This window comes from Cupressus sempervirens, chromosome 6, assembly GCF_028749045.1.
Source record: "Cupressus sempervirens isolate cs-2001-9-10 chromosome 6, ASM2874904v1, whole genome shotgun sequence".
In the NCBI taxonomy this organism is placed as follows: domain Eukaryota; kingdom Viridiplantae; phylum Streptophyta; class Pinopsida; order Cupressales; family Cupressaceae; genus Cupressus; species Cupressus sempervirens.
The window spans coordinates 237,333,142-237,348,751 of NC_143123.1; the positions used below are offsets into that span (position 1 = coordinate 237,333,142).

Below are 15,610 nucleotides of genomic sequence, written 5' to 3' on the forward strand. Positions count from 1 at the left end.
TTACATTATCAAAGTTTCACATCTAATCAAATATATAGGACCATTTAATATAACTAAAATGTGATATTTTTTAAATGATGAGATAATGGGTAATGGGATAATATCATAGTCTTCAAATTCATAGTCTTGAATAACTTCACGCTCTCCAACAACGTGTGCAGATTACAAAAGATTTAATGGTGTACTCATGGAACTTTCAAGACATTCTAGATTTCTTATTTTTTTAATTTTTAAAATTTTAAAAAAACCAATAATACTCCTAGAAAAATTCAGAGTAACTAATAAAAATAAAATTAATGATTAAAAATTAATTTTTAAATTAATCTGTTTTAAACCATATGCAATAATTTTGATTATAAAATTTATTTGAAGTTGAGAATTGAGACCATTAGTTCCCTACCTATTTAAAAGAAGGGACTAATAAATATGAACAAACTAATAACTTCATTCATTTGACATCATTAAATATTAAGAAAAAATCAAATATAACATGACCAACCAAATACATAATATCTTGACTAATGAAAACAAAAGAATTTACAAAATCAACAATTTTTATGACCCTATTTTAACTATAAAACATATTTTTAAAATAAAATAAAATTGAAACTTTTGACATTAAATAAAAATATTTTATTTGCATAAAGGTATTTTTACCATAAACAACCGATAGTAGTTTTTGAGATGACTGAGTTGAAAGAAACTTCCCACATAAATAATTATAAACAATTAACATGCCAATTAAAAATTAAACTCTAAATATAACAGATATTGATAAGTAGGAGATAATTTCCACAGTAAGTCAAATTGTGATATTGCTATTAGGATTTAACTGTGTGATTTTGAGTCAAACTCATTGACCCATGTTTCATGAGTAGTGATTCAGCGTGAATCCATCTCTCATGAGAATAAATGGAACACTTAGCACTCATTGGATCTAGGTGATGCTCACAGGGGTGAAGCAGCGAGACTTCCCGAGAGGTCACCCATCGTAGTACTACTCTAGCCTGAGCGCGCTTAACTATAGAGTTTCCTCCATAGTTAAACACAAAGCTTGCAACCCCATTTGCAAAACCTTCACCAAGTGTTGTGCCTTATGAACCATTCATTAGAAAGCCCTTTATTCTAAGTGTTCCAATGAGTGCTAAGTGTTCCATTTATTCTCATGAGAGATGGATTCATGCTGAATCACTACTCATGAAACATGGGTCAATGAGTTTGACTCAAAATCACACAGTTAATCCTGATAGCAATATCACAATTTGACTTACTATGGAAATTATCTCCTACTTATCAACTGATGAGCTTAAGGGGCTTTCTAATGAATGGTTCATAAGGCACAACACTTGGTGAAGGTTTTGCAAATAGGGTTGCAAGCTTTGGGTTTAACTATGGAGGAAACTCTGTAGTTACGCATGCTCAGGCTGGAGTAGTACTGGGATGGTTGACCTCCCAGGAAGTCCCGGTGCTTCACCCCTGTGAGCATCACCTAGATCCAATGAGTGCTAAGTGTTCCATTTATTCTCATGAGAGATTTATTCATGTTGAATCACTACTCATGAAACATGGGTCAATGAGTTTGACTCAAAATCACACAGTTAATCTTGATAGCAATATCACAATTTGACTTACTATGGAAATTATCTCCTACTTATCAATTGATGAGCTTAAGGGGCTTTTTAATGAATGGTTCATAAGGCACAACACTTGGTGAAGGTTTTGCAAATAAGGTTGCAAGCTTTGGGTTTAACTATAGAGGAAACTCTGTAGTTAAGCACGCTCAGGCTGGAGTAGTACTGGGATGGTTGACCTCCCAGGAAGTCCCGGTGCTTCACCCTTGTGAGCATCACCTAGATCCAATGAGTGCTAAGTGTTCCATTTATTCTCATGAGATATTGATTCATGTTGAATCACTACTCATTAAACATGGGTAAATGAGTTTGACTCAAAATCACACAGTTAATCCTGATAGCAATATCACAATAATAGATATTTTTAAAAAAGTGAGTATCACCTAGATTCAATGAGTGCTAAGTGTTCCATTTATTCTCATAAAATATGGATTCATGTTGAATCACTACTAATGAAACATAGGTCAATGAATTTCACTCAAAATCACACTAAATCCTATAACAATATAACAATAACAGATTTTTCTAAAAAAGTGACGACTTTTCCACTTGTTTTTTCAAAAACTTGAAAGCCCGCAGAAAAAAGGAAGTAGCAGAATTTATCCATAGATATTTCCAAATTCCCCTTTAAACAATCGACTACACGTGTATGCCGGCAGGCTATTGAATCTACAGTTCGCATGGAGGACATGTAGTGGATGACGTCTCATATAATATCTAGTCCGCCACGACTCTCTGTTTTCAAAACAACGGAAACTGCCTGGTCGAACCAAAATACCAAAACAAGTGGTTTACTACTTTTCATCAAGTGTACACTCGTCATTCCACGTTATCAGATTAGTCACTCTTGTCTACTCTTGTCTTTGAAGGATCCAAAACATACACTGTGATAACTTGTTGAAATCTGTTTGGGTAGGTGTGAAATGGATTTGTAGGGTGGAGAGTAGGAGGCAGAGTGTAGTTTGATCAGTAAGGGTGTGGCTGTGGTAGTCCTAGTGTTTCAGGGCTTTTTGGGCATCTGATATATTTGTAATGGAGAGCCAATTGAAGGAACAGAGGAATGGAGCAGGTGTGTTGGATTTGGATCCCAAGTCGACAGTGGGAGGTGGTGTTAAAGATATATATGGAGAAGATGCCGCCACTCAAAACCAGATCATCACTCCTTGGAGTGTCACTGTTGCCAGGTAACTCCATCATCACCGCTCTTTCTGCTTACATGCTCTTAGCTTAGAGATATCATCGATTGTGTAGGTTTACTTAAAGAGATCAGTTTTCTACAATCAATAATATGATGTTGCTAAATTCAATTCTGTATATTTATTTTGCATCGTGTTGCTGATCACTACTCTTCTTGATCCATCAACAAGATGTTAAAATTTAGAAAGTTTGGATCATTCAGTATAGTTTGAAATGTTGATGCGAATAAAGATACACAATCAAATAGAGAAACAGGACAAGAAAACTCTTAGCTTGATTCTCAATTGTCACGGATGAGCAGATTATAGATTTGTAAAAGAATTTTGGGTCCTTTTGTACTGGCTTACTATTCCATTGTTGGTATTCATTTTCCTGGGTGTATACTGAAATAATTAAAATCGTCAGAGAGTTCAACAGTAGAAAGATCCTGATCATTGACTATAATCTGAAATACTGATGCAAGAAACGGGACAACGTAGCTTGTTTATTATTTGTCATGGATGAACAGTGCCACCCTTAAACATCACACACTAATTTAATTTAAAAAATCAAGACAATTTTGACTATTTAACTCTTTTAGCTTAAGAATCAAGCCTTAGTGTTTGGTGTTTAAGTCGTCTGAATGAACAGAGTAGAGATCTGTAAAGAATTTTGTCAGTTCTCTTGCTTGGCTAGTTATGGCAGTGTCTGTCTTTTGTACTGGCTGGTGTCTGTCTTTTGCCCTGGCTTACCATTCCATTGTTGGTATTCATTTTGCACAGTCCATACTGAATAAATCAAAATGCTTCTGGATTTGTTTATTATGTTCTTCATGATGTTTCAAACTACATTCAGTGACCCATCTTTGCAAGAAGCAGGAAACACATCTACCTCTCCCTTCATTGAATATGATTTGAAATGTGCGTACATATAAAACATAAAAAGAGTCCAGAAGTAATGTTATAGTTACCACTCGAGTGCATTAATGGTGTGCTGTATTCTAAAACCAAAGTGTTAGACCAGAGAGATTTTCAAGATCAAAGAATTGTAAATTGAAGAGCTGATTGTGCTTGTCATCATGTGCTCTGGATGGCCTTAAATCTTGGCTGTTTCATTGATACTATTGATCAGAAAACTGCACCTAATTAACAATGGTTGCTAACGAATTCAAAGTTGAAAGAAATGATTAGGAGCAGGCAAAGAAAACCTTACTTAGTACACCGAGTTGAAGATTTGGGAATTAAAGACATTAAATTTTCACATTCAATAACGATAGATTCTGGATTTAACTGTGAGCAATTTTTCTTTATCAATGTTTTAGATCGTGCTACAATGAACATCATGATTGATAAGAAATATTTGAGTTGTTAAAACATTAAAGATATTGAATTTGTTCATCATTTCATACATTCTCTTAAGTACATCCCATCAAATTAGAAGGAACAAATTTAGTTTATAGAAATCGAGTAGAATCTTCATTTTCAATTGTTAGCTATCCCTCAAACTATGACATTGTTACTTTCTTACTAATGAGATAGTTTTGGGCTGGCTGATGATCAATTAAAATGATTAAAGATCTAGTGAATTCAAATACTTAGGATAAGAGTGGCTAATAGGTTGTAGAGCGTTGAAGATATTTCTGGGTATAATGTGTTTTTTCTTGTAGATCTCATACACGTTTTGTGATCTAAACCCTCAAAATCAACAAACATTGAATGCCATTTATCTTCTTGTTTTCTTTTTCATGGACGCAGTGGATGTGCTCTACTGCGAGACCCTGCCTATAACAAAGGATTGGCATTTACGGAGACAGAGAGAGACAGACACTACCTGCGTGGTCTTTTACCACCAGTTTACCTGTCACAGGATCTTCAAGTAATTTCATCTGTCCTTTAAATACCTTTGTTTTTTGTTTTCTAAATGAACTAATTTTCTATGGGAGTAGCAGAAGTAAATTCTTCTAGTGTTTATTCAGAGTGTTGAGCTGTTATTGTATCCAGAAAATCTTAGAGATACAAGTACATTGAAATTCAAGAGAAGATCAGTGGCAGTTTTTGAATGGATGTTACAGCATTTATGAAAAATTTATCTCCTCCATTAGATTTGACTTTATTTAACTTTAAAAAAAATCAGATTTGGTTACTGTACTTTGTCTCCTTCTTCAGGCAAAGAAGCTTATGAATACGATTCGTCAATATCAAGCTCCTTTACAGAAATACATGGCAATGATGGACCTTGAGGTACATACATCCTTTGAAATTTAACAATCTTGTCAAGAAATTAAATATGTTTTGCCTAATCCATTTTCCCATTATATCTGCTTAAAACACTAGATTTCTACATTTTTAAGTCCTGTATGGACAACTGCAAATCTAAATGGGCATAATTCCTTAGCATTCATTAAAATATTACTTATTTAATAACATATTGTGTGTTCTCTCTTTAGTCCTGTGATGCATTAAAGGAATAACCTCTTACTATGCTCAATGTTGTTGGTTTAGAGAAGCCTATGAAGTGTGATACCAACTAAATATAAGGTAATATAATCTTTTTTAATGACAGGAAAGGAATGAAAGATTGTTTTACAAACTCTTAGTGGACCACGTAGAAGAGTTACTTCCCATAGTTTATACTCCAACTGTTGGTGAAGCCTGTCAAAAATATGGATCAATCTACAGACGCCCACAGGGTCTTTATATCAGCTTGAAAGAGAAGTATGCTATTATTTCCTTGTTCTGATTATGTTTATCCCTTGAGTGACCTTTCCGTTTATAAAATTTCTGCAATGTAATATGTAATTTAATTTCCAGAGGCAAGATTCTAGAAGTCTTGAAGAACTGGTATGAGAAAAATATTGAGGTTATTGTTGTTACTGATGGTGAACGCATTTTGGGACTTGGGGATCTTGGTTGCCAGGTAAACGAAGAACTATAATATGCTACATCATATTCTGTTTTTGGTACAAATTGAATTTTTTTATGTAATTTAAAATTTTCATGGTTATGGTGCAAATTGAGATATCTTTTTACAGATTATATATCAATGAGTAGAGCTAATGGATGACTTTATTTTCTCTCTCTCCATCTTTCTTCTTTTGATCACAGATATTAGAAGAAAGTCATAAGAGAAGTGACTTACAGGAAAATAATAATATTGAATATTTGCATTAGTTTTTTGTTATTTCAGACTTTGCCATCTCCTTTTCAATTCTATTTTTCATATTGCTACATTATTGTATTCATTCTATGGCTATCATGTATCTCACAATCCTTATTAGTTTGGTCTACTGGCAGGGTATGGGCATACCAGTTGGCAAACTAGCTCTGTACACAGCACTAGGTGGTGTTCGTCCTTCAGCGGTATGTTGAAGCATAAATATCAGTTGGTCATATTTCAATGTCATATCAGTAGGTTAATTTTTAGAATCTGGAAGCAAGATTTTTACCTGTGCCTCTAGTTTGAGAAGCGTGATTATTGTTATGAAATTTAGGAGGTCCCATGTGGCTGGTCATTTCATCTTATTTAGCAGGCGTTGCTTTAATTTTTCTTATTATAAGCCTTTTTAGTGGTCCCATGCTGGTGTATTTTTCTTCTTATTATAAGCAGTTGTGAAATCCTTTATTTTACCATATATATGTTTTTAATTGAGACAAGGGAATAGAAGGAAACACATTCAGCCATGTTGCACATTTCTCATTAGAAAGTGGCTGCATTGTTTCAGGCATTGCTATCCACTGATAACTTAATTTTAGTCCTAAATAGTAAATTGTAGTAGTGCCACCATTATTCCAAAATATCCTTTGTGCTTGATTAAAAATTTACATTAAACCACCTGTGCTGCAAAAAAATTAAGAAGCTAATTAGTTAAGCAGCTATATGGGACCATCCTGTTATATGTATGTTTCAGTACCTCTTTGGCTATGGTTCATTTGCGACTGCATGACTGACTGAAGATGTTATCGCAGTCAATATTGCATGTCTTTTGCCTTGTAAATTGTTTTGTGATCTCTTTGTTCAATCACTACCATGCTTGTATCCAAACAGTGCCTTCCCGTTACAATTGATGTGGGAACCAACAATGAGGAGCTGTTAAACGATGAATTTTACATTGGACTTCGGCAAAAGCGTATTACTGGCCAGGTTTCCTTTTCATTGATACACTATATACATGTTTGATTACTTCTTCAATAAGTAGTAACATATCATGAAGCTATTAATAAAATTTTCTGCTTTCCAGGAATACTATGACCTCCTTGATGAGTTCATGTCTGCTGTCAAGCAAAACTATGGAGAGAAAGTCCTGGTCCAGGTTGGGTTTTGAAAAATCATTTCCTCTGTCAATTTCATTTGTGGCTGGTAGTATTGTTGCCTACCCGTGTGTATAATAACATGTTCTTGATGTAGCATCATTCCAAGTTTTCTACTGTTTTGTTTAACTTTTCCTGTATTCTATACAACTAAAATTGTTGACCACCACACCAACAAAGTATGAAAACGAAAAAATTCTGCATCATCAAAACATTTCCTGTAATTCTAAAACTGATTTTGATGTTCACTATAGATTTCAATCTGCTAAAAAATCCCTAAGAGATGAATTTTGAAAACTGTAGTTTGAATTGATGAAATGTGCATTCTGGTTCCAGTTTGAAGACTTCGCTAATCACAATGCCTTTGAATTGCTGGCAAAGTATAGCACAACTCATCTGGCTTTTAATGACGATATCCAGGTATTTTTGCAATTCGGTATATCTGTAGTGCACACTACAACCTATGAACAAAAAAAATAAGTCTTTCTTAGTCTGAGAAATATTCCTAATACGTCTGTGATCTACTTAGGACTCAAAAAATGCTTCCTTGTTGATATTGTGTGAGTTTACAATTATATACTTGTTAAGATTTATGAATTTGATTTGGCAATGTCTAATCAAGGATATATTGAAGCATTGCAGGGTACAGCTGCAGTGGTGCTTGCAGGGTTGGTTGCATCGTTAAAGCTGACTGGTGGAACATTGGCTGATCATACCTTTCTTTTCCTTGGAGCTGGAGAGGTAAATTACTCTGGCTATTTATGAATATATGATGATGATAGGGTAGTGACTGTATTCTCTTGAAACATCAAGACAAATTGACAGGGAATTTATCATCTAGAATTTTATATCCAAAGCATGACAACCACCATACGAACTTTTTACTCTTTTTTTCCCCCAAGTTAAGATTGTGTTGTGTTTGTCCCATACAGTTGAAACTATGTGACGAGATTACCCACCTGCACAGTCTACTTCAATAGGGTTTTACTAATATTGATGTCAAACAACATGCATTTAAAATACATAATTATTAAAACTTGAGGAAACTGCAACATTTTTGACACCAAGTATCACTTACTTCTGTTAACCATTTTTAATCAATTGTGCACTTTGTTGATTGAGGTTCTCCCTTTGCACATACTTTTTGCATTTTCTGTACTATCCATTTCCTTCAGCTCTCACTCCTGAGCCATGATACTCAACCTTTAGAAATTTTATTGATTCTTTCTGTGCACCAAATGTAATACCCATTTTTATAGCTTAATTATATTGAATTAAACCCAAGGTTATATATTTTCATAAGTATACATGCTTTTGCCTAGCAATTCTTATTATATTGTACTTAAGCCTGGAAAACCAATATCCACTATACATCTTTTTTGGTTATTAGTTTAGACCATCTTCAAATTACAAGTGTCCAAATACATTCCAAATTTTACAGTCATAGATGTGTTTGGTCCCAAAAAGTTCTCACCACAGACTATGGGGTAATTTTGTGCAGGCAGGAACAGGTATTGCAGAACTAATAGCACTTGAAATGTCAAAACAGGCACGTTATCACAAATGCTATTTCTTTCAGAAGTTTTTCTTGGGAAACTATTCAAAAGGGCCTGTATGGTAATATCTGTCTACATTTTCAGAGTAACAAGTCACTGGAGGAGGCTCGTGAGAAAATATGGTTGGTGGACTCCAAAGTATAGTACTTTATCCTTCTCAGTTAGATTTAGTTACTTCTTTTGAGAACAGAGTGCATGCTAATATGTTTCATACCTTCGTTCTTTGGTTTTTTGCTTTTTATTATATAATCAGCAATTATAAGTCATATGCCATAACATAATTTTGATGCAAACATAAGTATCCATCAATTTGGGGTTTTGAAGCTTTAGTTGGTAGCAACTCAATTAGCTGTTTTTTAAAGGCAAATTGGTTGCCTTACAGGGACTCATAGTGAAATCAAGAATGGAATCCCTACAACACTTCAAGAAGCCATGGGCACATGAGCATGAACAGCACAAAGAACTTGTGGATGCAGTGAAGGTTCGATTTTGAGATTTAAACACACTTTTTGGATTATTATTTATGGAATTAGCCCCATTTTTGTAGATATTCTGCATTATGTAAGATTGGTTTCAAGAATTGATATGATATCTTTCCTATCAACAAAGTACCCAACTCTAGACTTAATGTATGGTTCAGGCAATCAAGCCAACTGCATTGATTGGTACATCAGGGGTTGGGAAAACGTTCACAAAAGAAGTAATTGAGTCTGTTTCCTCTTTTAACGAGGTAGACATTCATTTTTATCATTACCTCTTTGTAACTTAAGTAAAACAACATGATATGCTTATTTTTCTTGTCACCTTGCCCTTTCATGCACATTTCTTCCTTATCTTCTTACTCAAATATTTCATCTGGCTGAGTGAGAAGTGCATTTGTGAGCTAAAGAAAGACTAAAGGTGCTTATGTGGAACTGATTTTGCAGAAACCTATTATTTTGGCTCTCTCCAATCCGACTAGCCAGTCTGAATGTACTGCAGAGGAGGCTTACACTTGGAGTGAGGTATTGATTTATTTTAGGGTGCAATCATGAAGAATATTCTTGAGTTAATTCTGGTATTTTGACATGAACATGCAAGAGCCTGTATCAGGCACATTCATTTTCATTAATGTTAAGTGAATGGCAGGTACAATTAAGATTGTAAGTCTTAAAGAGAAGAAAAGCATATGTTTGCCATATTTCATTTCTTCTTTGCAAAAATACTTCTCTTTATAATGAACTGTTTAACTTTCTAATGTTCTGCAGGGGCGTGCAATCTTTGCAAGTGGAAGTCCATTTGATCCTGTAACACTGAATGGGAAGACTTTTACTCCTGGACAGGTTATATTCATTATTACATCACAACATCGAAGACTCCTAGAGCAGAGTCTTCTAATTTCCCGATTAGATTTGCATTATTAGTAAACGCTATGCTCTGCATGACTTGAGGCTCTCCCACTATATACTATTAGATAATCAGGATTGCAATGTTTAGTTGATATAGGACCAAAGATCAACTTGAATCTGTTGTTGAAGAACCTCACAAGTGTCCCAACTTATTTGATAGGAAATAATGAGGAACATTTAAAGGGTTTCTCTGAGTACTCATGCTTCCTTTTCTATTTCACAGTCAAACAATGCGTACATTTTCCCTGGCTTTGGCTTAGGATTGGTCATGTCAGGTTCAATCCGTGTGCATGATGAGATGATGCTGGCAGCTGGTAAGGCCTTAATCTACTTTGACTTTTCCTAGGAATTAAAATTTCTTACATGAAATTTCATTACCTAAGGTGTATTGTAATTGAATTATCTTGTGAAACAGCTGAGGCGTTAGCTAATCATGTCACTGAAGAGCATCTTGAACAAGGGCTTATCTACCCACCATTCCGAGATATCAGAAAGATTTCGGCTCAGATTGCTGCAGGAGTTGCAAAAAAAGCATATGAGCTTGGTATGTGGTGTACATTGGTATCTTAGAATTCTAGGAAAGGACACCTGAAGTTTTGTTTCTTTTCTGGAACTGGGTTTGGTTCCAAGACATTAAGTTCACATTTTTTAAAGCCAGATAATGAAAATGTTTCATGTGCTGTTTCAGGATTGGCCACACGCCTCCCACGTCCTGCAAATTTGGTGGCATATGCTGAAAGTTGCATGTACAGTCCACTTTACAGGTCTTACAGATGAAGACAGAATCAGTTTTATCGTGTGAATTCAAATGCTTTCGCTATAAACATTAATGGAGCCTGCTTAGCTCTGAATTTTATCCGGGCTCTTTGGATCAGAGAAGATCTAAATAATCCATTGTTTCTATCTAGAGACTGATTGTATATATAATATTTTATGGGTGTATTTTTCAGAAACTTTAAATTTTATAGTTCTTTTCTAAACATTCTTATTTGCTTCGAAAGATCAATTTTACTCTAAAAAAATTCCTAGATCCATCAAGAAACAGTTTCTCCCGGGAGAAAATTGCACACACTAAAAAACAATATCCTTATAAGCTTGATTTGGTCAATTAGAAAGAGGAACATTAGAGACAAATCAACATCATTATACCTTAGCATTGGAGTGCTGTACCGATTTAGAGGATTCCTTAGGACCACTTATGACACCTACGACCCTTTAAGCCATTCTATGACCCTTATCCATTCCTTATGAAATGTTAAGACACATAAGACCCTTTAAGACCTCCAAGCCCCACTAATGTATCTTAGGATGTCATACGACCTATTGATGTATCTTAGGCTCCATTAACACTTACAAAAACCCTTTGTTGCTTTGAAGACCCCTTAAGATATGCTAGGATCCATTAATGTAACATAGGATCTTTTAGACCCACTTATGAAACCTACAACCCCTTAAAGCATTCTACTAGGATCCATTAATGTAATGTAGGATCCCTTAGACCCATTTATGACACTTAAAATCCCTTAAGGCATTCTAGGCCTTTATCTATCCCTTACAACATTTTAAACACATAAGAACCCCAAGACCCATTAATGTATCTTAGGATGCCTTTTTTTTATATGTGTATTTGTAAATTAAAAATGTATAATTTTAGATTTTAATATTAGTTTTCATTTTACATGCACTTGTAATTTGTAGTCTAGTGCATCTTTAACATTTAGTTGACATGTTACCCCTAAATGATATACAATAGAGATGATGTATCTTAGGACATACATGAGGATGATGCACCCAAGGTTTAGGGTCAATGCTAGGGTTAGGGTCAAGGTCATTGACAAAGTCAAAATTAGGGTTAGGGTCAAGGACCATGTATTGTTGCACTTTTTGTTTACCCTAATATTGTTGATTCAGCCATTATATTTCAGAGTGCTAAAGCGAAAAATGGACTAGCTTAGAGAGTTCATTAGTATATGTGAGGAGGGGTTGTACACATATATTTGTACTACCATTTTGAGGAGATAACCTCAACATGTGTTTGAGATCGTGTTCATCATTTTCACCATAGGTTATTAACAATATTTTTGTAGAGTTGAGAGTCAAGATCTCAAGAGATGTATCCTTAGAGTTGGTTCAGTTCCTTGTCTCTAGGGCTGTCATAAAATGATAGTTTTCCCATTTTATGAGGGGGAGGTCAAGGTGAGGGGATAAGAGATTACTTGATGTGTATGTATGATATTCTCTCGATTTCTTACAACACATGGTCGTCATCTTAATAACAACTATAACAGAACTTGGCAACAACACCAAGAGATGAGACCTATAGGTTGCAACTCTTCATACAACAGACGATAAACATGGGCTTACTAGAGATCAAACACACATGGATATGAAACAATTTTTAAAGATGATCTTCTAGAATCATATTCCTAAACTGGATATTTGTAAAGGATACCCATATAGAGTGTCAAAGATACCAGCAAATTTGGACATGACCATGTATTTGTAGTGGCATAAGACAAGTCATTAGGTCATAGACATCACTCTAGACAACACTCTACTACAACTCTAGATGAAGGGATGCGAGTTGGAGATATCTACAACACTACTAATGAATTTGAGGCTTTTGAGGAGTTGTGAAGGTTGAGTAAAGTTGACATGGGTATTGATATAGGATCATATATGGATATTTTATTGCAGCCATTTGACTTTACACCACTCTCATCTCAGCTACATATCCACTATCACTTTTCATTACTAGAGAGGATTATGACAGTTGGAGATACAACATCTATCGATGACACCATAGTGTGTAGTGATAATCCTTTTTCTTCTCAAACTCAGGTACCACTTTTAAATTTCCTTTTTACAATAGTGTACACTTATTTTTTAGTTTAATAATGAAAATTCAATTGTGAACTCATGCATGTGTGCTCAAGTGCATACATGTATAATATTTTTGTAGGCACAACTAATAGAGCATACTACTACCAATGTTGTCTCAAATTGTATTGGCATGACAAATTTGGTGGATGCAACACCTAATAGTGTTGAGGTGGATTTTAAATAGACTTTTAAATGTGTACATGTACTTGTGTAAATTTTTATATTTTAAATATTTTACATAATTATACAAATGTGTGTGTGTGTGTATAATCAATTATAGTACTAAATTTGTAGGGGCCAGTTGGTACGTCATAGTCAAATAATGTTCACGAGTCTTAGTCAGACCGTTGCTCTGTTCATATTCATCTAGATGACTCTCTAGTTTAGGACATGTTTTGCAATCTTTTATTATTATATGTTTGATATTTTTAGTTTATCATATCTTCTCAAGACATTTTTAAATGCAATCTCTAGACCTAGGTTCATAGATGAATTATGTGTTTTTATGATTTGATATTATATATATGCAATGCCCTGTTGGGTAACCCAAAAGAAATTAAACTAAAATTTCACTAAGTTTGCCAAACAATTTTTTTTTAAAATAATAAATAATAACTTAACAACAATATATGTAATATAGTAGAAGCATTAAAATTCACATAAACACATACCCTAAAACATATTACAATTCTTAAGGGTCACATGATATTGAATCACATTTAAGTTTTAATTAACACTAAATCCAATATATAACACATCCATATTAAAGAATAACTACAAGTACAAATCCATTTAAATAACATACAATTATATAAGATGCCACATGGCAATAAACATAATGCACAATCATCCATTGTACACATCACAAGGTATGAAAGGCTAAAATAATATACATCATGAAATAGATAACATCATCTTGTAAGATCTATAAAATCAAATGCAATACACTTAAAAGTATAACCATCCATCATAGAAATACAAGATCAAATGGAAAGGAACACCTACACAAACACATCCAATGGTCAGATCTCAATGGTATAAGAAAATGCACTACCACTTGACCTCGTGGAACCTAAATGGCCCACTCCAACCTTAATAAGGAGGTAGTCCCAAGTCCCAAATAGGATAACAAACTCAAAAGTCAAAACCAACATCTAGGTGCAAGGAATCACTTGGAAGCAAACTATCTCAAAGGGTACCAAGACACAAGTATCAACTAAACCTAGAGGCAACACATACACGTAGGAAATCTACTATGCAAGTGGGTAAGTGTCATCACATGAACCAACTCTAAGGTTACCCTGGTAGCCACTATGGACTCTAGACCCCCTAATGTCTCTATGTGGCATCAATATCTTTTGTACAGACAAGACATACTAACAATCCAACTCTAAGGATACCTTGGTAGTCTTTTAATACTTCGGACCCGCTAGTGACTTTCTGTGATACCAATATCTTATTAATTCATTTTAAATCCATTTAATGAAATGTTATCACTTATTAAAATAACCTACACTGATTTACCCGCCAACCTCTTTAGGGCCTCAGTTTCCATTGCAAGCCACTTCCCAACATGACATACATATAACCTACCCTAAGCTCAGCAAAAGAAAAAGATCTCAAATAACTATAAACCACACCTTAGTTCTTAAACAAGCAACTGGAAAGTACTAAAATATTACTGATAATAATCACAGATTTCACCAATACGATCATCCTAAGAGGACTGATCCAAAATCAAGTAAACATAAACCAAATCCATGTCATAACATGACATCACCAAAAACAAATCATTTAATCACCTCAATCCTATACAAGCAATTGGGAAGCAATCAAAAGATAACTGACCAAAGACTCAAAGGTTATATCAAGAAAGACACATCATCCACCTTAGTTCTACACAAGAACTGGAAAACACACCAAAATATCTTACCAAACTCATCATAGAACACAGACACATCACCATGGTTGTGTATAAAAGATTGTGTACAAAGCATCATCACGTCATCACAAAACAAAACTCCCAAGCCTCTAGTAAACATCATGATTGGCCAAAGCTAAGTAAACTCCAAAAATCCCAACACCAGTAAATCACACACCACATAAAGTGCATACAAAAGTAATTTTTCATAATTCATTAGGTTTGATAACATAAACATTCAATTTTCACTTATAGGTTTTCAAGTTCTCATTTTTTGTTTTCAAAACACAAAGATTAAATAACAACTAAGGCTTCAGTTTTCTTTTCCAAGTATTATTGTTTATAGAATTTTCAATTCCAAATGGGGTTTACGTTTTTGTTTTCATTTCCAAATATTACTGTTGATAATATTTTTGATCTCAATCAAGGTTTCAATTTTCATTTCTCTAGTTGCTAGATTCACTATGGTTTCCAAGTTCACTACAATCCCAAACAATTTAACAATTCCTACAAGGTTGTTTAAACATTGTTTCATAGTTCAATTCATTTTCAAAACACAAGATTTCAGTAAACCTACATGTTACAGTTTTCATCTTTTCAAAGTATTATAATTACTAAGGTTTATGTATTATAAAATTTCCCTAGTGTTATAAATCATTTCCATTTCTAACTGACTCATTCTAAGAAAAATCCATATTTTATTAAAAGTCATCAATTTTCTAATTGAATTAAAATTATCAATATAACA

At 34.1% G+C, this 15,610-nt stretch overlaps 1 protein-coding gene across 1 annotated transcript; it reads left to right on the forward strand.

Annotated features, from left to right (window-relative positions):
* The first annotated feature begins 2,465 nt into the window (after window positions 1-2,465).
* On the forward strand, window positions 2,466-11,040 carry LOC149552126 (NADP-dependent malic enzyme-like). The gene is made up of 19 exons (XM_089787608.1): window positions 2,466-2,815; window positions 4,562-4,682; window positions 4,973-5,047; window positions 5,370-5,521; window positions 5,618-5,723; window positions 6,101-6,166; window positions 6,852-6,947; window positions 7,045-7,116; window positions 7,451-7,534; window positions 7,757-7,855; window positions 8,616-8,663; window positions 8,755-8,808; window positions 9,053-9,151; window positions 9,311-9,400; window positions 9,597-9,674; window positions 9,918-9,992; window positions 10,282-10,372; window positions 10,474-10,602; window positions 10,747-11,040. The coding sequence occupies exons 1-19, from the start codon at window positions 2,664-2,666 to the stop codon at window positions 10,833-10,835; spliced, it is 1,776 nt and encodes a 591-aa protein (XP_089643734.1). The 5' UTR covers window positions 2,466-2,663; the 3' UTR covers window positions 10,836-11,040.
* Window positions 11,041-15,610: the final 4,570 nt, after the last annotated feature.